We start from the raw sequence: 23,649 nt of genomic DNA on the forward strand, positions 1-23,649 counted from the left end.
CTCATTGGCTATTCACAGTGTACTGCGTGCGCATTTCGAAGATTGCACGCCAGGCGCGCCCATAATGCGCTCGCGCTCGCGTGCTTAGCTTTGCACGTAACGTCACGTACGAAAAAAAATTGTTATTCAAAAGTCGCGATGCCTGTACGATATGGATTATGGCAGCCTCGTTTTTTCGCTTAAAAAAACCTGTATCTTCGGTTGTAAAGTGACGAAAGGGGTACGTACATTAAAGGGAAAATACAACATTTGCAAACATCAAAAAATAAAACTACCAAATCATTTTGAAATACCTTGCTGGACTGTTAGTGAATGACAGTGTAAAGCATCCTGTAAAATCATGGCACCTGGTATACTGTCATTTTCAAGAAAAGTGGTATTTTTGTATCAATTTCCAACGCTGATCGGCCGATCAGCGTTGGAAAAAACTGGCTTTTTTTTCAAATACTGGCCCCAGTTGACCATCGCACTTGTTTGCAATCGATTACACACCTATGAACGGGTACAAGCCAGCTAGACTGGTTCCCTGACCTTACAATTCCCCAATATATGTAAACTGCTCTGTTTCTTCTTAAATGAAGTCAGGGAACCAGACTACAGGAAAATGATTGTTTTTCTTGGTTTTTATAGCATTTTCGAACCCAAAACCTAAAAAAAGTCAGTGTAACTATATTTGCTATATATTTCCAACCCCCCAATTCCATCCATTTCTGAAAATTACAGCAAAAGCAAATGATGTATATTCCCTTTAAATACAAATCTTTGCTAAATAACGTAATGTCCAAACGTTATGTTTGAAAGGATTGACTCTTCAAAATCACAACTTTTAACATTTTAAAGATGGCGTCGGCATGTAAAACGGATAAACTGCAGCTTAATTATAATGTGCCATATTTTGACACATTTAAATTACACAATTCCAGGGGTTAAGATCGCGCAAGGCATGATGGGAAACAACATGGCGCAGCAAGATCGTACCCATGGGGAACGAGGTTGCAGAGATACTGACCACGCTGGATGAATGCAAAGAGCACGCTTTTCTTTGAGAAAATTGCAAGGCGCGTACGATTTTTTTCAAAGTGTATTGGCCCGATATCCTAATGTATGCCTTGCTAGAACACTGCAAATAATGAAGGTGAATGCGGTGACTTGTTCAATCATCCACACGTTTTATTTTTGCCCTTTCATTGCAAGCTTTAGCATTCCTAGCGCTATCAACAAATACTTTCCGAACTTTCCGAACCGACATTTGGGTTCTGTTCGGTTCGGAAAGCCAAGTTTGGCTATTTTTAGTTCGGTTCGGCGGTACGGCTGCAGCACTACCTTGTACTTCGGAGACTGATTATTCTCACTCAGGATTTTATTGTGTCTGCCTGTATAGTCCAGATTCGGCCTTGCTAAGCCCCATCCATTTCTTCGGAGATGCATGGCCCCATGATTCCCTCATCTGTATCGTGCTGTGTGAATGGTCTGGACTGCTGATGAATTGCTTACGTGTGGTCAGCAACAATCGGTTGCTTTCTCCATAAATCTGTAGACCCACTATACATTTTTAATGAATCCTACATGTCTCCTGCACTTCATGTCTCCTGCACTTCTCACATGTCTTAATTAGTCCAGAACCAAATGTACCCCTGCTTGCCTAGTGTCATATTTTGTGACACGACAGTTGTAGTTCATACTCATAGAATCTTAGATTAGTAAAGTTCTGTTCAGTGTGACGACTCCATATTTTTTTTTTTCAAGATCAGCATCCGGACATTTTAAAGATTTTTTAAGCCTATGCAAATCATTATAGTCCAGCGGATATGTGAAAAAATTGTGCACTTTTGCATAAAAGCGTGAAACTTGGCACAGATGTTTATATTCATGCGAGAAAATGTTTTAGATGTGGAGCCATCGCAAATTTACCCTTTTAGGGGCGTGGCATCCATTTAAAAAAAGGGGGGCGGGACTTGTCGTGCCCGCAGTGAAAATGGTTTTTCCCACTTGTTACAAAAGCAGGAAACTTCACAAAGACATAATTATATAGATTATTAGTGTTTTCCAGATTCGGAGCCCCCACAATAGTACCTTTTTGGGGGCGTGGCATCCATTAAAAGACAAGGGGGGGGGTAATTATTATGCCCACTTTGGAAAACATTGTGCCCATATTTCATGAACGAATAAAACATCCCACAGACGTTTATATTCATGAGAAAAAAAATTCCAGATGTGGAGCCATCTCGAACACACCCTTTTAGGGGCGTGACAACCATATAAGAAAAAAAGGGGGCGGGGTTTTCATTATGCCCACCCTTGAAATATTGTTCCCACACTCATAGAGAAATGGAACTTTCCACAAACATTGACATTCATGAGAAAAAAAATTCCAGATGTGGAGCCATTTGGAACACACCCTTTTAGGGGCGTGGCAACCATATCAGAAAAAGGGGGGCGGGGTTTTCATTATGCCCACCCTGGAAATATTGTTCCCACACTCATAGAGAAATGGAACTTTCCATAAACATTGACATTCATGAGAAAAAAAATTCCAGATGTGGAGCCATCGCGAACACACCCTTTTAGGGGCGTGGCAGCCATATTGAAAAAAGGGGGGCGGGGTTCTCATTATGCCCAACATGGGAAAAATGTGCCCACATCTCATAAACGAATGAAGCTATTCCCACAGACATTAATACTCACGAGAAAAAAATCACACGTGGAGCCATCGTAAACACACCCTTTTAGGGGCGTGGCAGCCATAATAAAATGGGGGGGGGGGGTAGTCATGATGCCCCTATAAAAGAAAGTTGTGCCTACCTTTCATAAATGGATTAAATTCCACTCGGACAATATATTCATAAAAAAATTTTTTTAATGTGAAGCCATCACAAACCTACCCTTTTAGAGGCGCGACGTCCATTTTTAAAATGGGGGGGGGTACTCAATATGCACAACGTGGACAATTTTGACCGCGTTTCATATAATAGAATCCACCCCATATAGCTGTTTAATGTGTTGGAGTAGGGCCGCCTTTATAGTTGGAAGTTACTGTTGGCAAACCCTTTGTTTTCTTTCACTATGCATTCTTGCCTCATCTATATTAACCCAGTTACTGGTTCTGTCGTCTGTAGAATTATTGTTAACCTTTTAACTGCAGCAATATCTGAATTGGGGTATAAACTGGGGTACCTCAGTTAGTCCTGGAGAGACTAGTGTAACTTCTCCAAATACATTGTTTCCCCTGCCTTTTTTTCTGACAGACCAAAAGGGGTTGTGTGGTGGGGGTACACAGATTCATTGAATGTGAAGTCATAGTGGACGTGTCCACCACTTTGTGAGGCGAGTACATCGTGTTGTTACCCAATCTGCTGTCAATGCGGCGCAACGGGTAGGGGGTAGGGGGATTTTACACTCCCCCCCTAAAAAAAGGATTTCCATGGCCCTTAAATGTTAAATGTTAGAGTTTAGGGCTAACATTGTGTGCTGTGTATTTGTAATTATGAAATCACTCTGGAATTTAGATGTGCATGATAATATAGGTGCAAGTACACACATTGAACCCTATAACACGGGTTAGCCTACCGGTACTTACCCATGCTCTTTGGTGTAAGTCGTTGTATTACCAAATAATATAGGTTATGGGCCAATCAACATTATAAGAAATCAACAACAAAATATAAAAATGCAATTGTGGGCACACTGAGTAGGCCCCTCACACCTCTAAAAGGATGAGTTTGCTGTGGCTCTACATATGAATTTATTATCTTGCACCAAGTTTGTGTGAAGTTTAGTCATTTATGAAAGTTCGATGGTGGGCAAATGATTAGTAGCATCCCCCCCCTTTTTTTTTTAAATAGATGCCATGCATCTTAAAGGATAAGTTTGTGATGGCTTCAAATTACAAAAAAAGGAAAGATTTTCATGAATATATTGTCCGTGTGGAGTTTAATCCATTAATGAAAGGAAGGCATGACTTTCCTTTATAGGGGCATCATGACTAACCCCCTCCCCCCATTTTACTATGGCTGCTACGCCCCTAAAACGGTGTGTTTACGATGGCTTCACGTGTGACTTTTTTTTTCTTGTGAATATTAATGTCTGTGGGAATTAGCTTCATTCGTTTATGAGATGTGGGCACATTTTTTTCCATGTTGGGCATAATGAGAACCCCGCCCCCTTTTTTTTCAATATGGCTGCCACGCCCCTAAAAGGGTTTGTTCGCGATGGCTCCACATCTGGAATTGTTTTTCTCATGAATGTCAATGTCTGTGGAAAGTTCCATTTCTCTATGAATGTGGGAACAATATTTCCAGGGTGGGCATAATGAAAACCCCGCCCCTTTTTTTTCTTATATGGTTGCCACGCCCCTAAAAGGGTGTGTTAAAGATGGCTCCACATCTGGATTTTTTTTCTTATGAATGTCAATGTTTCTGGAAAGTTCCATTTCTCTATGAGTGTGGGAACAATATTTCCAGGGTGGGCATAATGAAAACCCCGCCCCCTTTTTTTTTCTTATATGGTTGCCACGCCCCTAAAAGGGTGTGTTCGAGATGGCTCCACATCTGGAATTTTTTTTCTCATGAATATAAACGTCTGTGGGACGTTTTATTCGTTCATGAAATATGGGCACAATGTTTTCCAAAGTGGGCATAATAATTACCCCCCCTTTTTCTTTTAATGGCTGCCACGCCCCCAAAAAGGTACTTTTGTGGTGGCTCCGAATCTGGAAAACACTAATAATCTATATGATTATGTCTTTGTGAAGTTTCCTGCTTTTGTAACAAGTGGGAAAAAAACATTTTCACTGCGGGCACGACAAGAACCGCCCCCCCCCCTTTTTTTAAATGGATGCCACGCCCCCAAAAGGGTAAATTTGCGATGGCTCCACATCTTAAACATTTTCTCGCATGAATATAAACATCTGTGCCAAGTTTCACGCTTTTATGCAAAAGTGCACAATTCATCGATATTTTGTCACATATCCGCTGGACTATTACACAACCTTGTGTAAACTAAATAAAATACATTCACATATTTTTCAGAGTAGGATTTTTGGGTAAACAATGATGCCGGAATTGATTTTCTTTTTACTTTTTTTCTGGTAAAAAACATAGTCTTTGTTTTTTTACTGGATACTGACTGTAGCGAGCTGCTAATCAAAAATAATAAATTCAAAATACAAATCACACAACCGTTAAAGGGAAAATACATCATTTGCAAACATCAAAAAATAAAACTACCAAATCATTTTGAAATACCTTGCTGGACTGTTAGTGAATGACAGTGTAAAGCATCCTGTAAAATCATGGCACCTGGTATACTGCCATTTTCAAGAAAAGTGGTATTTTTGTATCAATTTCCAACGCTGATCGGCCGATCAGCGTTGGAAACAACTGGCTTTTTTTTCAAATACTGGCCCCAATTGACCATCGCACTTGTTTGCAATCGATTACAAACCTATGAACGGGTACGAGCCAGCTAGACTGGTTCCCTGAACTTACAATTCCCCAATGTATGTAAACTGCTCTGTTTCTTCTTATATGGAGTCAGGGAACCAGACTACAGGAAAATGATCGTTTTTCTTGTTTTTTATAGCTTTTTCGAACCCAAAACCTCAAAAAAGTCAGTGTAACTATATTTGCTATATATTTCCAACCCCCCAATTCCATCCATTTCTGAAAATTACAGCAAAAGCAAATGATGTATATTCCCTTTAAAAAAAAAAAATTGTAGGCCCCTACTTCAATTTATTTTTTTTGCACTTTGGATTTTTTTTTCAAGATTTTTGGCTTGTTCAGATTTATTTTCAAGTTTTCAAGATGGGTCACAAAATTTCTTGAAATTTTTGTTCGGCAACACTGGTTGTGTTCAAGGTGACACTTTTTGCACATATTTATTATACCTGTCTATTCCATATAAGAAGTGTGATGTGACTGCCGTTGCATATAAAGTAGGAATATTTCACTTTTTTCCCACAATTTCTTTGGGTTACTCATCAGCTGGCTAGCATTTCTTTGCACAGAATGTGGAAAGTGATGAGGAAGAATATATTCCTGGAGTTATCCACCCTCAAAGAAACCTCGCATGACATGTTCCCAATCCAGAGGTGTGACCAAAACACAGACTTGTATTTTATGATCAGCAGGAGACAACAATGCAGAAGTTGTAAAGAAATCCTAAAGATTTGTCTTCTTGGGTCTCACTGCTTAATGCTACAAAAACCTGCGCGTTTGATCCAATTCTGCAGGTTTCATCATCAGTTACATCTTTCCCTGACATACACTGTATATTATCAAAGGAATTGTAGTAGTGCATTCACACGGAAAAGGTTGTAGTACAGAACAGAGGAGGTCAACAAGGGAACAACTTACATTGTGACAATTAAATCAGCAAAGACGATCATGAGGTTGATGATCAAGCCTGTCTTGATGACAACTCAAATACAGACTCTGACTCTAAATTCGAGTAAATTTGAATGATAGTCAGGGAGTTTCATCAGAATCAAAAGTGATATAAGGGAATAAAGTTAATAAGGGAATAAATGTGTGCTCCGGAGGTTTTTATCACTCGTTTAATACCGCTTAGAGTCTGGGTGCTGATAATTACCCGAGCCGGAGGCCGACCAAGCACATATTTATTCCCATTCATAAATACCTTATCCGTAAAAAAATATCAAATAATTCGTTCAAAAAATCCCGATTTTGTTCAACAAGTTCACTTCATGCTTTTTGAAACATCCCTCTAGCAAAATAATGGAGTGTTCAGCTGGCGAGTAAGATGTAAACAACCCTTTTATGGAGATTGACGCGCGCGTAACATGTTCTGCGCGATGTCACGCAGAACGCACCTGGGGCGTTGCGTTTTGAATTTAGAACTATAAAATTCTGACTCGCTTGTAGTGTTGCGCATGCCTACGTGAGGATTGTGAACGTTCAACCAATGAAACGGTAAGAGGCACTGGATTTTTAGGAGTCCACATTTTATTGTGACACTGGAAAAGTGTTTAAGACCAGCTAGCCATGTCTTTATCATCCGTTTAAGACCGGTCACGTGACAGGCTCTCGACCAATAGGAATAGCTAAACTGTCTGAGGTATTTATGAATAAATGTTCATAATTATTAAGCTCATTTGGGAGGGTTTGGTGGTTCATTAAATCAGATAAGCCCTATTGCAGTATGTAGAAAGAACTAAAGTTCCATCTGGTTGCAAAATACACAATATTTATTACATTTATGAATGTATGAAAATACCAGCAGTCGCAACAAAATCATATTTAATTGTCAAGAAGACCAAAAATTGCTTAATTTTTTCCCCATGAAAACTCACATTTTCTGTGCAGCAAGTTTATGGAAATACATGTGCACTTATTGTTCCCCCGCGGCGAAGCCGAAGGGACATACTATTTTCCCCTTGTCCTTCCGTAGGTGGGTATGTGGGTGGGTGGGTGTGTGTGTCCGGACAAATCTTGTCAGCGTGATAACTTGAGAAATACTTTACATGTGAACTTCAAATTTGGTTTGTGGATTGTTCTTGGCAATCCTAAGAAGCCTATTGCATTGGGGGCCGAAAGGTCAAGGGTCAAGGTCTCAGTGGCTAAAGCAAAAGAAATTTTGTCAGCGTGATAACTTGAGAAATGCTTTACATGTGAACTTCAAATTTGGTTTGTGGATTGTTCTTGGCAATTCTAAAAAGCCTATTGCATTGGGGGTCGAAAAGTCCAGGGTTTTTCAAGGTCACAGTGGCTAAAACAAAAGACATTTTGTCAGCACGATAACTTGAGAAATACTTTACATGTGAACTTCAAATTTTGGTTTGTGGATTGTTATTGGTAATCCTAAGAAGCCTATTGCATTGGGAGCCGAAAGGTCCAGGGTCAAGGTCACAGTGGCTAAAACAAAAGAAATTTTGTCAGCGCGATGACTTGAGAAATACTTTACATGTGAACTTCAAATTTGGTTTGTGGATTATTCTTGGCAATCCTAAGAAGCCTATTGCATTGGGGGTCAAAAGGTCCAGGGTCAAGGTCACAGTGGCTAAAACAAAAGAAATTTTGTCAGCGAGATAACTTGAGAAATACTTACATGTGAACTTCAAATTTGGTTTGTGGATTGTTCTTGGTAATCCTAAGAAGCCTATTGCATTTTGGGCCGAAAGGTCAAGGGTCAAGGTCACAGTGGCTAAAACAATAGAAATCTTGTATTTATTCTGAGATCATAGGGATTAATTCATATAAAACCTACAGAAAACACTAATGCTGTCAATGAACGTTCCATGTGACCCAAGTACATGTACATGTTAGTTGATGTTAAAAGAGTGGTGTTAGGTCATGGGAACAGTCATGGTTGGCGGGGCATTTGTGTTTGTAAACACACCTGACTTGTTTTTATATCAGATTTGCAAGCCATTTGTAGGGGTATCTGTCATAATTATGATCTAATAGTTACAGTTTCATGAAAATAAAACATGCCAATTATTATAGTACAAGGAAACAACCATGACCTTCAGAAAATACAGCCCGCCAAAATGGACATGCTCTTCTAAGATTACACATTCGACTTCTATACCAATTTTAATACATTTTAACCTCAACCATCAACCTGTAGAATGTAGCCATTGAAAACTCAAAAGCTAATTTGAAATGAACCTTCTACACCAGCCTCTCTCCCCCCCCCCCCCCAAAGAAAAACTGCCTCTGCTTATATCTGCCCTGGTGGCCTGCAGTGTGCTTCGTTAAAATAACAACACGCATGGGTCAGTAGTCTTCGAGTGCAGTTTCAAAAGGAGAGTGAGCAGTTTAAAGGGAATATATATACAAGATTTGCAAACATCCAAAAATATAACTACCAAATTTCTATGAAATACTGTACTTGACTGTTAGTGAAGTACAGTCGAAAGCATACCCTGTAAAACTCATGGCACCTGATTTGCTGTCATTCTCAAGAAAAGTGGTATTTTTGTATCAATTTCCAACGCTGGTTGGAAGAAAACTGTTTTCCCCCAAATACTGCCCCCAATTTACAATATTAAGTTAGTCGACATTTTGTTTGCAATCGTTAGCACATCTTTGAATGGGTTCACGCAAGTTTCCCTGTTTCCCTGACCATACAATTCCCTGGCGTCTATAAATTGCAGTGTTGAATTTAAAGAGGGGTCGGGGAACCAGACTACAAGAAAATGATTGTTTCTTGGGTTTTCCAGCATCTATGAACACAAAACTTCATACAAGTCCGTGTGAGTTTGCTTTAAAATACTTAACCCACCCCCCCCCCCCCCCCCACAGCCTTTTCTGAAAATTACAGGAAAAGCTATGTTGTACATTCCCTTTTATGAGCTTATGACATGCAATGACATGTTGGCCACATTAGGCAGGTGGCCTCAATACAGTGTTTAGCCAAATACAGGTGAAATAATTGTAACCTTTTGAAAGAATTTAATGCTGGGATGCTGTAGAGGACATCAAGCAAGTGTTCATGGACTCATGGACTAGATTGGGAAGACCAAGGACAGCAAGATCAGAGGACAATCGCTGCAGTTCGTCAGCAGTTGATCGACCATCAACATGACAAAAGTGCAAGACGGAATGGAGTTGGGCTCAGCCCAGCCTCTTTCAATCGGATAAACACGACTTGACCTTCATCTTCATCCGTATAGAGGAATTTCGAATTACCACCGTCTCCGCATTTCCACATTGAAACCGAGGGTCTCTGTGGCACGCATTCTGCACGTTCTGTTCCTCACATTGCAGGCAGGTAGGTCGGCCCTCTCGTTAAAGACGTTTTCCTTTTTTGTAAATCTTGCGATTTTTTTAGTGGCGGTGGCATGTAATAAATCCCACGTTAATATAGCATAAATATACAAGTATGTCACTGCCATACTATTATAGGATATGCCAATATTGTTGACATTTTTTTGGTCACTGTTTTGTGTATGTATATCGGCCATGTCGGTAGATTCAAGGAACCCGACGATTAAGCGTGGTTACTGTAGGCCGAAGTTCAGAAACTAGACCGATTTTCGAGGTTCCTCAATCAAGAAGATTATACACTGAAATATTATTATTGTTTCGTAGTTTTGTTATGAGCTTAGGTTTCTCAGTTGTTTTGTATAGACTAGTAGAATATTGGAAAGACAGCAGTGCCATCTTCAATTAATTACAGGGTTGCAGATGTGAATAAATGGAGGCTCTCGTCAAAATTGCATTTCATGTTTACAAATAAAACGGCTATTTTTAACGATTGTAGAATATAGCCAGACTGCCTGAGCGGTGAATTGATTTAGAAAAATCCATGTACGAAACTTTGCTAGACATCATTGTCATTTTAAAACAGTTTTTAATAATTACATAAATTGATACTTTTGTATTCATTAGACAATGGCTAATCTCACAGAGAAGATGACATTCCAGGAGCAAAACGGGATGTTTCTGTGCCTGCTCTTCAAAAAGTAAAATGTGAAGACCGAAGACCGAAGTTTTGACTTAAATGCCGTGGAGATTCTTGCAAGGCCAAGGCGCAGATGATAGAGGTATGTATGCAGAAAAATGTTCGGCCACAAAAAAAGTTCTGCTTCCGATTTATACATGGGATTTGGAAATAGGGTAGGTAGGCAGGGTTTATTATTTTTTTTGACCATGTTATTTTGTTTACAATCATATGGAGGTGTCGGTATGTAGTCAAGTGTACAAAAAGTAATTGACGATTTTCGTTGTTTTTTTTTTTCATTTCCCCCTCCCTCCCCCCCAAACAAAATAGGGTAGGAGCTGTCAAAAGATGGTAGGTAGGGTAACCAGAAGCAGAACTATTTTTATTTTGGCCTCATTTGTACACCGTTTAAGGCTAATTAAATTAGTGTCTGGTGCTGCCTATGTTGTGGGCAAGCATGTGGGCATGGCTGGGAGGGCCTGGGGGGGGGGGGGGTGTTCCTAGTACATTTTGTATACAGTCACAGACCAAGGGTGGACAGAGAGGTTACCACTGAGGAGGAGGGTGAGGTTGTCCTGGGAGGGGAGGGGGCAGGGACAGAATGGTATTCACAAGTAAAAAAATAGCCATGTTTGGGAAAATGTTGGGGGGGGGCCTCCACACCTCCTTGGATCCACCATTGCTGACAGTACTTTTGCAATTATTGCAGTGATTGTGGAATTGACATGTAGTACTCCATTTCTATGTTCTTATAAGACAATGAAAACCCACTTTTATGCAATAGCACTCACATACCTGGCTGCAGAGAGGGCATGTTTTTTGTTTATGAGAGAAATTATCAGATGGAATATGAAGATGATGAGAGCAATTGTTGTTTACATTCAATAAAAATGACTACATGTGAATCAATGCAATAACTCACACAGTACATGCCAACTTACAATCACCAATATATGTGAGGGCTAAAACCCGTAAACCATGTTACATTATTCTGACAATACAAATTGTTGATTTTTCCCATTTCTTGTTATTTTCCATTTTAGGATCCAACAGCTTGTCCTTAGACATGGAAATGAGTCTACAATCGTTGATCCCACTCCAGATGAGCATTGGGAGAGTCTCTAGTGCAGGGTCAGCTGGCATTAACTGGAGCAGAATAGTGTGACTTTGTTGTTTACACACACAAAGGTTTAATCATTCAACGAACACCTTTTGAATTAACATTTTGGAATATCCTTTACAAAAAAAAAATGCAGAAGTTTATTTTGGCTTTTACATCAAAGTGGCTATTGAACAATTCTAATCTATTGTCTCGCAAAGTTAAAAACTTTTTTTTTGCATGTAATCATTTTCCCTTGACAGTGTTATAACTCGATCAAGACTTTTCAGCACCCACAGCATTGGCTGAGATGGTTCTTTTTTTTTATATTTTGAATTGTGAATAATTATGATTCATAGTTTTAAAGAGGCATTCATGTTGATACATTAAGTTTGTAGTCATTAGACATTAGGCATAAGTGATCAACTGGTATCGCACACTGGTTTGGGTATCAAACATTCGTCAAAATAGTGTCAGTGTAGACCCCTATCAAAATATTAGAAACAAAATGTGTTGAACTTGTATAACTCAGTAGTATGCATTTATGAAACTTAAGGTGTACATCCTTATATTGGCAAGTTTTGCATGCTTGATTTAAGGGCTTACATAAAAATACACAGTTACAAAAATTAGTCAAGAAGCCAAGCACATTAAAATTTATGTTTTATGTCATATTTATTTCACAGGCATTACATATGACAGTAACTGAATGTAAACCAAGCATAAACAAATCGACCCCTTAAAGAATATGCTCCAAAACATTAATTTTTTCTCACTTCAATAAAAGTCAAGAAAGTGCTGGATACATGTATTTGAAATAAAGTGAACAAGTGATGTATGTATTTAAATTAATGTCAGTGAGAGTATTTGTTCTTTCTTGGAGTGTAGAGTTTATACATTAGGCAAAAAAAAATCTGCTTCTGATATGCCCCACCAACCCTATTTTGAATGCCCCTACTCTAATTGTTTGGGTTTTGGGGGGGGGGGGAATGAGGGAAAAAACCTGAAAACCATCAATTATTACACGTACCTTTTTATATCTAAACGCAGACACCTACGATTGTACACCAAAATGCTGTTTATTACTAGACATGTACATTTTTGTGCATACTACTCAAGAACTAGACTTGTCTATGAAAAACTTCGGGAAGAATCCCGTACATGGACATCACTGAGTTTTCCCTGCAGTGACCTATCACCCATCAGAAAGTGGAAACGTCCTAAAGAGTCAAATTTGCAGCAGGGAAAATATTGAAGCATGGGCCTACTGAGTAAACAGTTTGATTGGTATTTTTCAGACCAGTCTCATAGGGTTTGTGCACAGGTATGCAACTCCTTCCGATCCAATTCTTCAATTGAATATGAATCAATTAATACGGTTCAACTAAAAAAAATGGGTGCGAGGTTCAAGGATTTCTTTCAGAACAGCGTAGGCCAGGTAAACTCGTAGTTTCTCCTGACACAGCCAGCCTCGTTTTCAAACCCGGAAGTGCGCAGATCGACGCTAAACTCGTCGTTGTGGGATTCCTCTATCGCATCCACATTCAACACAAGCTTCTTGCTGCTGACCTTGAAAGAAATTTATGACAAACAATAAAATCCAGTTTTGAAACCAACCCGATTTAGTTTTTTGGTTTCTTTTTTATGCACTCATGTCTTCTTCTTGAATACTTATTCTCATGCACACCATGCCTATTGTGTTTAACATAAAAAGTAAACCAACTGCAATTTTGCATCAAAATCTCATGACAATGGCACTCAGTGATGCATGACCCTGGAAATGTAAACAAGGTATCATTGAAAAGTATAGAGATTACGCTTTCAGATGATACCAGTTTTATAGCCAGTAAACATTTAGTCTGTCCATACTGGCTCTTCAAAGTTGGGTTTCCTTTTTATTTAAACACCCTGTATATATATATTTCATATTTTAAAAACATATGTAGCACCAAATATAATTATGACTGGTAAGCCAAATTAATAAACTAAGAACTTTCAGATGAAAAAAATGGCTTCCTCAATCACCATTATATTACCAATTAAACGAAATAACCCTAAAATCTGTTTCGTTCAAAAATGTTATTTCAAGAATTGTCGCTACAATTGTCTTTAAACGGCAACCTTTGAAATGTAAACTAGATCTTAGAAAATTGTTTCTTGAAATATACAGATTTCACATAGCTTAAACTTCATCAGGTTAGTTGCTAAGCACCTGTCTTTAGATCTTAGCACTTTGCTGCTTCAAACGAACAAAGTGCACAAATGACAAATGATTTGCCCTACATTACCCTTCATATTGATGGCAGGATTCAATGTTTTTGCCCATCTGCAGATGGTTCTGCAAAGACAGAGACAAGTCTGATACAGTCCACTGATGAACAAAATCAATTTGATGTTAAAGAGACACTACAAGAACTACATGAAAAGGTAGGTATCAAAAAGGTCATCTCAAAATAATGGGTTATTATGGAAATTAACACAGGTAAAGTGGTTTCACCTTTGCGGCAAAGCGTTGCAAATAATTAACATTTTCTTCATTTCAAATAATGACACCACACAAAATTTCCTCCCCTCCTACTTGGGTTTAATTCGGAAGTATCTAACCCGCTCAGCAACAGAGAAACTTGTTCACGCCCTCATTTCATCTCGGTTGGATTTTTGTAATTCCCTGTTGTATCAGCTACCCCGTAACCAACTTGCTCGCCTACAAAGACTCCAAAATTCTGCCGCTCGAATTGTGACCCTGACACCCTCTAGAACCCATATCCCCCGATTTTGCAGTCTCTGCATTGGCTCCCTTTTGCTGACCGGATTTAGTACAAACTGTTACTGCTTGTTTTTCATTGCCTTCATGATTCAGCTCCTGAATACAACATAGACCTATTAACTCCATATAATCCATCCAGGCGATTGAGATCTTCTGATGCTTCTTTGCTGATTGTCCCTCGCACTCACAAATCTTGGGGGTGATCGATCATTTTCTTATGCAGGTCCTCATCTTTGGAACAAACTACCCCTCGGCATTCGCAATATCTCATCGCTTTCTGAATTTAAAGTTGCCCAAAAGACCTATTTGTTTCAGACCACTCAGAATATTCTTGTTTAGTTAAATTTAATTGTTTTGTTATTTCTGATTTGATATAATTTTTGTTTGCGCCATGAGCGTCATTTATGGCGGATAATGGCGCGGTATATTTTTCCGTTATTATTATTATTATTATTATTATTATTTTGGGGGATGCAGTTGTCTTTCCAGAGGCTGCTTTGGTGATTATGATTTTATTTTGTCTTTTTCTTTATTTATTCAGGACAAGAACAATAATTCAGCGTGTGCTAGTTCTTGTGAACCATGGAAATGTTCCAATTGTAGTAAGGTGTTTGGAACATTTTCTCTGCTTGAAGTGCATTCATGTGAATCCAAGATTAAGAGAGCCAAACCATGCCAACAGCAAAACGTCAGGACATCACAAAACAGGTTAAGTGCAAGGCAGTCAAAAGTTTGTGAGAAGACACAACAGCTAGAGCTTGGGAATAAAGACTTGCATGTTTATACACAAGTGAAAAAGGAGGAAAATCCTGGCCCTTCAAAGCTACATGTCAGGAAAGAACCTATGACTTTTGCTTGTCATCTTTGTCCAAAGGTTTTTTTAAACCATGACAAACTGAAAACACATAGCTATATACACACAGGAGAACGTCCATTCCTGTGCACCAATAGTCAGTGTACGAAGGCCTTCATTTCAAAGTATAAACTATTGCGGCATATGACCACTCATTCTCCAATGAAAATTCATATATGTTCATACTGCGACAAGAAATTTCATCGAAAGGATCACCTCAAAAATCACTTGCAAACTCATGACCCCAATAAAATATCATTTAGGTGTACTTATTGTGGTAAGATGTACAACACCAAACCAGGATTCAAGAAGCACATGGCATTACATGCTGCTGCATCTGGTGAGTTAACTTGTAAAATCTGTAACAAAGACTTTGAAAATACACACAATCTACTTGAGCACATCAAATTTCATTCGGGAAAGTCCAGTGGAACTAAAGAGAAGAAGCATCAATGTGAACACTGTGATAGACAGTTTTACACAAGAAAAGATGTTAGACGCCACATGGTTGTACACACGGGTAGAAAGGATTTTCTTTGCCAGGCTTGTGGGCAGAGATTTGGACGCAAAGATCACCTTGTAAGACACACAAGAAAGAGCCATGACAGAAGTAACAATATACGGGTTAAATTGGATGAACAGGAATTAGCCACAGCAAAAGTTCAACAAGCACTAGAAATAGACCAGTTTCAAGGACAACTCCACATTCCTTTTACTGAAGAGATTCCTGTGCATTGCTCTGTGGGACACTTTACACCCTCCTCTCACCGATTGACAGATCTATTAAAAGTCCCCCCAGTGCCGCCACCTACATTCTCCAACAAGATATCACGTGGGTTCCCTTCTCCAGCAAAACAAACAGTGAGAGTAAATGCAAGGGAGAGAATGAGGATAGAGCCAGCAGTGGAAACAGAAAGTTTGAATGTGAAGAATATTTCAGGTGAGTCTCTTTGCTCAGAATCGATTGACTTAGGACAAGGTGTGGGTTTTTTGCCCATCCAGCATCAAACACAGTCTGGTACACCCTATGCAATGTGCCCTGCCAATGTCACACAATCTCCCAAAACACCACCAGAACACCACCAAGAGATAACATGTAAGCTACATCAGCACCAACTTCATCAATCTCCACAGTCCCATTTTCAGCAACAGACAAAACTTCAAAGGCAGCATCATCCCCAACAACAGTTGCAAATGATACATGATGTACATCCTCCTCTCTCTTCAACCCAAACTTCTAGCATCAGTCAAACTTGTTCAAAAGTATTACAGGTGCCATTTTTAGATATGCGCTCTGCACTCCCTCAATTCCATCAAGCTTTTCAGTAGTTATAAAAATGAGATATCTATTTACTGACACCACTTCAATCTTATTAATAAAACCTATTGCGAATTAGTCCAGCACCCGATATAATGAAAGTCATCGTAACTTACGATGCATCACAGTGCTGCGACGTGTCGTATCCCTACGGTGCGTAGTAGCTGCGACGCATCCTGCGATCCATTTCACAAAACACGTCCTAAGTGCGACGTGTCATAGGTGAATTTATAACACAACGCGGTGACTGTTTTACGTATTTATTCAGTGTACAGTTAATAGATGCCTGATATTCAACAATGAGCCATTGGATCTCCTCTCACAAGTTTTAAAACATAAAAAACATGGATAACTTGTAAAGCAATTTCGAAGGAAAACAAGCTCTCAGTGGAATGTATAGCTACTTTGAAATTTCAACTGCAATATTTTAGGCTAATTAATAATTATTGAATGCATTTTCTTTTTACAACTTAACACACATTGTATCGGTATTAAAGTCTCGTTTATGTATTTTTATGGCATAAAAAATTGCATAAAAAAAAAAGAACGCTTCTAACTTTGCGATGATCACTAGACACGTCATGTTTTAAGCCGTTGTTAAGGACCATACAAAGGGTTCAACCATCGCAAGTTTCATGAAATGGATCATACGTTGCGGCGCGAGTTACGACCTGTTACATGTCATAACTCGGTTGCGACGCGTCGCAGCACCAGTTTCCCAAATAGTGTTCTCTTCGTACATTTCTTAATCACTATTTAAATGCATAGTTTTGAGTGAGAACTGAAAACAAACAAGTCTCTTTAACTAAAAAAACAAAATATGTTATCATTGCAAAGGATTCCAGTAATATACTTGTATCTACATGTATCTATGATATTACAGCCAACAAACAGATTTTGTGAACAATGTCACACGATACAAGGAACTTTTCATTCTCAAATGTCCAGTGATTTCAGAGTAAAGGAATATGTTACTTGGCTTTTGAGTAACTTCAATTTTATAGGTATTTATTTAAAACTGGAATACTTAAATTCCATCCCATCTAGGTTTTAATTCACAGTCAGTTAAAGCCCAGTATTAAACCATGTATATTGGAGATGGATACAGATACACGGTTTTAAATCATATGTTTATATTTTCCTCATTTACGTCTCTCCAAATCTCGATAGACTTTGTACATGTTCTCAATTTAAAGGGGTACTGTATCCTGAAATCCACAAAATTTTCATGTTTTGGATTATTTACTGAGAAACCAACCTAATGTCTTACCGTTCCCGAGAAAAGACCCCCCCCCCCCTAAAAAAAATGATTTACATCAGACACTACGGATTACGCATACGTTTTTCCTGTTGTTTCAGTCAATGTATAATACAAGTTGTGTTTGTCACATAAAATTACACACAGCACCAATGCACAGATGTGGTTTCTTACACGTCTGCAAAAGGCGAACACTTCATGGCCGGATTCATAACTAGCATGAACAGCCAGACTTTTGGGGGTCGCAAAAAATAGACCCCTAAACTCGTTCTCGCACACATAACACAAGAATAAAACAAAAACGCCCGTTTTTTAAGGATAGTTGTGTAGATGTTTACATTGTTTTGTAGCCCAATTGTGCTCATTCCAGGATGCAGTGTGCCTTTAATGAAACTTGGAAAGGATATAGACCCCATAATATAGTCCTGCATTGACAAGAGATATGATGAAATCATTACGTCTCATGACATCAGTTTATAGGTACATTTTCAGAATTCTATACGAAGAGAACTAACCTTCCCTTGCATGTATTCTACAAACTAGTACTTTTTGATGGGTGTCATGATGACATCACACATTTTTAAAAATTCCATGCATATCTGTGACTAAACAAACCTGTGTTACAACATGAATTATGAATGGAGCATGTTTTGTTCCTGAAATATGGGTAAAAGACAGAAAAATGAAAATTCCATAAAAAGAACACACGATGCCATCATCATGACATCCCTTTTTACAAAGTTTTAACCCAATCAGACTTGTACTTATAAATGCACCTTTAAGCTGACATCACATGACACATGATGACATCCATCTTCACGGCACATCTTTGATATTATAGTATTTGTGTATGTTAGTTTCAATATGACTGTTTCATGTCAAAAGTGTTGTACATGTGCTATGGTTTCCACGTTGTCCATGGCTGACCGACAATCTGAACAGGTGTGTATATAACACGCATTACATGCTTTATCTACATGAAGTGTCAAATCTTTTTGGCAAGTACCAAATGCAGAGGACAAAGTAAAAATTGTGAATTGTCTATATGTGTGCAAAATTTTCAATTAATTGGCTGTGTCGTCTTTAATGGTCTATTTTGCTGATTTGTCTTATTTGCCCAAATTGCTGCGCATATGGGATAGAGTATGGAACAAAAACAAGAAAGAAAATCTAGATGTGTACATGTATGTCTGTTTAATGAACAGATCATATAAGGCTTTTCCGCATTTAAATTTTGTTTCTGTATATTCATGCTTTTTACATGTACATTATCATGTAAACGATCAATTTCATGCATGAACAAAGTTCACTGATAACATGATGACTTAATTTTTATGAATGACATTTTTATGGCATCATAATGAGTCATATTTGTTCATAATTCTGTGCTCATTAGCATGACCTGCTCTTCCAATTTTAGCATGTTTTGTTTGGTAGATTGTTGAAAAATACTTTAGAATATTGAAAAATTAAAAAAAAAATCCATACATATATCACATAATGATGTCATCATGATGTCACTTCAATTTTCACCTGTAACACATCTCTGTCTATATACCAAGATTCAACCTATCAAGAGTTGCAGTACTTTAGATATAGGACTTGAGAAATATACACCTTTAAGATGATGTCACATAACCCATTATAATGTTATCATAATGTCACTTTACGATACACTTACTTACAATGTGGTCTTTGATCTGTGCCAAGATTTAAGTTGATCTGATCAAAGACAATGTAACTTTTGTAAGACAGTGGTAAAAATGTAACATTTGTTAAAAATCAACCATAATGTTATTGTAAAGTCACTTCGGATTTTACATATTAATAACATTAGAGCATCCCTTTTTATTTCTTTGGTTCGAACCTGAATTCTGTTTTGGGCTCTTGACCCAAGACAAAAAACCCAGAACCTGTAATAAACACCTGACTATGTACATACCAAGTTATTTCAATTAACATATGGGGAAAAATAAAATTCAGGCAATCAGGCTCTGTGTTATTTGAAAAGCTATAAAAACCATATTTCTATGCGCAATACGGCGCACAGCAACCAGTGGGATCTCTGAAGACGAGAGATATTCTCTCTCATTGTATTTGGTGTCAATTGTCTGAAGCCACTACAGCCAAAGCGCTAGTGAGCTGCTTGGTGCAGATGTGTAAGGGGTGTGGCCTAGTGGTTAGGGTCCGTACTCAAGATCAGAGGGTCAGGGGTTTGAATCCAGCTGCTGGCCATATGTTGTGTCCTTAGGCAAGCCACTTCATCCACACTTGCTTCACTCCACCCAGGAGTATAAATGGGTACCGGCATTAGCTGGGGAGTAACCTGTGATGAACTAGCATCCCATCCAGGGGGAATAGAAACATTCTCAGTCATTTCAAGCTATTAAAACCGGAAATAAACGCTGGCCTTGATGGTCCACATGGGCTGTGACAGACTCTACTTACTTTTTACTTTGATGCAGATAATGATGCACTCATTGCATTAATCAAAACTAGAGACAATACGCTTGTTTGTACTTTTAATTTAGTTACTTATCCATGAATCTACCAATTTTTTTCCAGATTTTAATTAGTATTTTTTTACCGACCTCTCTTCTTAGGCAAAAAGGTGAGATCATAGAAATATAAAGGGACTTTGTTATCTAACTTCCATTCTATCTGTGTTGAATAATCTCAATTCTTTATGATGTCTAGCTGTTACCCAACAAGGCAACAAACCTATTTTTTTTTAAATTGAATTTAGTGTGTTGTGTTTGTGAGATATGGCGATTATCTTTAAAAAAAAAAAACACACACACAATAGATCCATATATAAAATCAAATGATGACGTCATCAATCACATCACTCCAATGTTTACCTAACGCATCCCTGACTACATGCATACAATGTTAACAAGTCGATGGAACTTTGTTCCTATATGAAATGTTTAGCTTTCACCTGACTGCACATAGACTCATGCAATATCAATAATGCCGAAAAGCCCTGTGTTCTGTTCATCGAACAGACATAGATCAAGTGAAGCCCTGTTCATACTTAATGCGAAAGCGAATGCGAAGCGAATTTGACGTCATGAAACATTCGCAGCGGAATTCGCCCGAGTTGAAATATGTTCAACTTTTACGAATTCGCAGCACAAATACTTGCCATGACGTCACAAATTCGCGTTCGCTTTCGCGCCGAGTATGAACCGGGCTTTAAACAGATATTGCACTCGGCCTTGTCAAAAACACATTACATTAAAATAAACCAATAAACAAATTAATTATTCTACAATTTTTTAATTTCAAGCTTAAAGGAGCACTTGCAAGATTTGGGCATTTCAAAATGAAAATAGTTACAAATTTTCGCAAATAACACATCCCGGTTTACATGTGGGTACATACCAACTTACAACTTACAACCAAATTGAACCTATAGTTCTAAAGATATAGACCTTAGATAAATCAACTTTAATTTGTCATCACGTGACGCGTGTTCAAGGTAAAAAGTAAAATTCAACCAAATTGGACATGTACTGTACTGTAGATTGCAGCATGTTAAAAATGAACCGTTAATGTGATGTCACGTGACACATGCCGACGTCATCAAGACGTCAATGTTTGTGGTGTGTCTGCAGGTGATGGTCCATGTGTGTGCCAAATATAAAGCCAATCGGATTAATCTAGGTGACCGAAGTGCCTGTCAGAAATAAAACGTGAACTAATGCTGTGGACAGAATTCTAAACAAGCAAAAATGTTAACAAAAAAGGCTGTTAAGACTACAATGTACATGACACACCAGGGCCACCATTCCTAATCTTCATGTCAAACCAATGCTTTCCTGTAAAAAAAAAAGGAAAGTTTTAAGGTTAGTTGTTAACAGATTGAGTGAGTGTCATTATGCATGTTACATAGCAAGACATTCAGTAATTTGGATGTTGCTGTTTATCTGAGGTTGGCAACATTTTACCCCTTGGATAGTGTAATACAATAATGTTCATTTCAACTTTACACGGGCGTATGATCCAGTCATTTATTGGAGGGACATAAATGATTGAAAAGCATTTAGGTCAGTTCTGAATGCAAGCATTTTATGTCAAGTTATACATGATGGTGCAAAGAGAAGGAAAACCACTGTTGACAGGAATTTATTAACCTACTAAACTTTTTTAACTTTTTTTTTGTGATGTAGTGAAGTACAGCTCTTAAACCATACGTGGTGAAAAAAATCTTTGAAATTATCGCAAGAATAGTGTTATTATGCTAAATTCAATACTAGTCACCAAAATGTGGTGTTTTTTTTTGTGTCTTCAAGCTCAAGTCAAGCGGATGGAATAAAGCCGTCCGTGGACAAACAGGTTTGGCACATGAAATTTACAAAACTACCCTGTCTCGGAGACAAAATATTCATTTGCAATAATTTTTTCGTCACTTTTGATTAATTAAAGGTCAATATTGTAATGCCATTAAATTGAATTTTGAAATATGCTCCACAAATACATACAATTGCTGTCAAAAGTGGATTTCCTTCTTTTTACACCACCCCAGTGCACAAACCCCCTATCCAAAGCATGCACGCATGTCAAGCGTGCAGTCATAAATATTTATCACTCATAAACCTATGTATGTAATGAAAAATATATCAACAGTGGTTTTAACCATGATTGTATGAACATGGGTCAGGTGATGTCATCTTAAAAGTGCAATTTCCAAATCCCATTTCCATAAGTGTGATCTAGTTCAAACTGTTTTTTAGTGTCGCCTTACGAGTTTCGGGGGACACCTTCCTGTTTCCTTGTATGCATCTTAAAGATAAATTACTTTCATCTCCCAAAACAAGTAGTCTCATCTCTCAAGTATTCACATCAATTCAATGGACACAAGTGTCATTGAGTAGCAAAGACAATGTGGGATAAGTTTATACCATTATTCATTATAACATTTGCCTTTGTCAATATAAATGAATGGGTGTTACTGATATTAAAGGTATAGCACATTCTCGTCCCTATGGCTCGCATTTATTTGCAACCTGGTTTCCTAAAGTAACCCCTGGGTGGGAAACTTTCAGTATCTTCCGGATTCTTGTTATCTTGATATAAACACCGCAGTTGCAAGTACATTGTATTTATATTGTGTACTTGGTCGTTTATTTCCAAAGTGCATGACGTGTTTTAATGTTCATTGTTAATTATAACGTCGTATAAGACAACGTCCGATCGTCGTGAAAATGTGTTTAGATAAATAGACTTGAGTGTGTTACTAGTATGCAAAATATTTGCATGAGGTTATGTAATGATGACGTAATCAACTGATATACCATACCATTGCTTTAATTTTTACTCTGTTGCAGACCATCAAAGTACAAGGGGTATAAATGTCTTTGTACTGACATGTTTTCTTGAATTGTTTCAGTCTGTTCCAGTTTCTGACCTAATCTTAATTTACATATCTGTCATTTTAAGCTAATTTGAAACACTCAATGTGGAAGATATCAATCAAAACCTAGATTCTAACCGTGACAAGTAGAGACCAATTATGCATTGGATTCATGTGATTTCGACCTTGGGTTATTTTATTTTTGACAACCCCATGCATTTTTCTATTTTTGGCCTCTGCAACCCTCTGGGGAAAACAAAACAAGATGTCGTATTTGTTGAGTTACAAACATGACGTTATCAGGCAGGCAACTATTCATTGGTCATCGCCTCGTTCATTTATGGATATTTTGGATCAAACCAAAATTTAATAAAATTCAGTCTTTTTCGGTATAATTTTAAAAATCTACGTTTTGGGTTTGATAGCTTTCATTTTATTTAAATGTTACTTCCAGTTTTATGGTATCGGTTCAAAATATGCAAAATTGAATGATTGATTTAGTTTTATAGACAGGATGTTTTCTGATTTTACATGTAATTATTGTGATTCCGTTTGATCTCATCTGAGTTTAATTAATTGAGTACAATT

At 38.0% G+C, this 23,649-nt stretch overlaps 1 protein-coding gene and 1 long non-coding RNA gene across 14 annotated transcripts in view; both read left to right on the top strand.

Annotated features, from left to right (window-relative positions):
- The window catches only part of LOC119728692 (zinc finger protein 271-like), a 149,734-nt gene that overhangs the window by 72,780 nt on the left and 53,305 nt on the right, over window positions 1-23,649 (top strand). For 4 of the 12 annotated variants that reach the window (XM_038201021.1, XM_038201020.1, XM_038201017.1 and 1 more), the window contains exons 7-8: window positions 13,839-13,933; window positions 14,815-16,066. In XM_038201021.1, coding sequence (XP_038056949.1) covers window positions 13,839-13,933; window positions 14,815-16,066 — 1,347 coding nt within the window. Of the gene's footprint in view, window positions 1-13,838; window positions 13,934-14,814; window positions 19,963-23,649 lie in introns of those variants that run through there. The other 8 variants (XM_038201024.1, XM_038201026.1, XM_038201025.1 and 5 more) reach the window with 4 other exon arrangements.
- LOC119728695 lies at window positions 9,303-12,354 on the top strand. 2 transcript variants are annotated; one of them, XR_005271123.1, is made up of 3 exons: window positions 9,303-9,735; window positions 10,356-10,510; window positions 11,451-12,354. It is a non-coding gene; the product is annotated as an uncharacterized LOC119728695 (long non-coding RNA). The 2 variants fall into 2 exon arrangements; XR_005271122.1 differs by having other exon boundaries at window positions 9,303-10,510.

The sequence above is a fragment of the Patiria miniata genome, unplaced genomic scaffold (genome assembly GCF_015706575.1).
Source record: "Patiria miniata isolate m_02_andy unplaced genomic scaffold, ASM1570657v1 HiC_scaffold_20, whole genome shotgun sequence".
NCBI lineage: Eukaryota > Metazoa > Echinodermata > Asteroidea > Valvatida > Asterinidae > Patiria > Patiria miniata.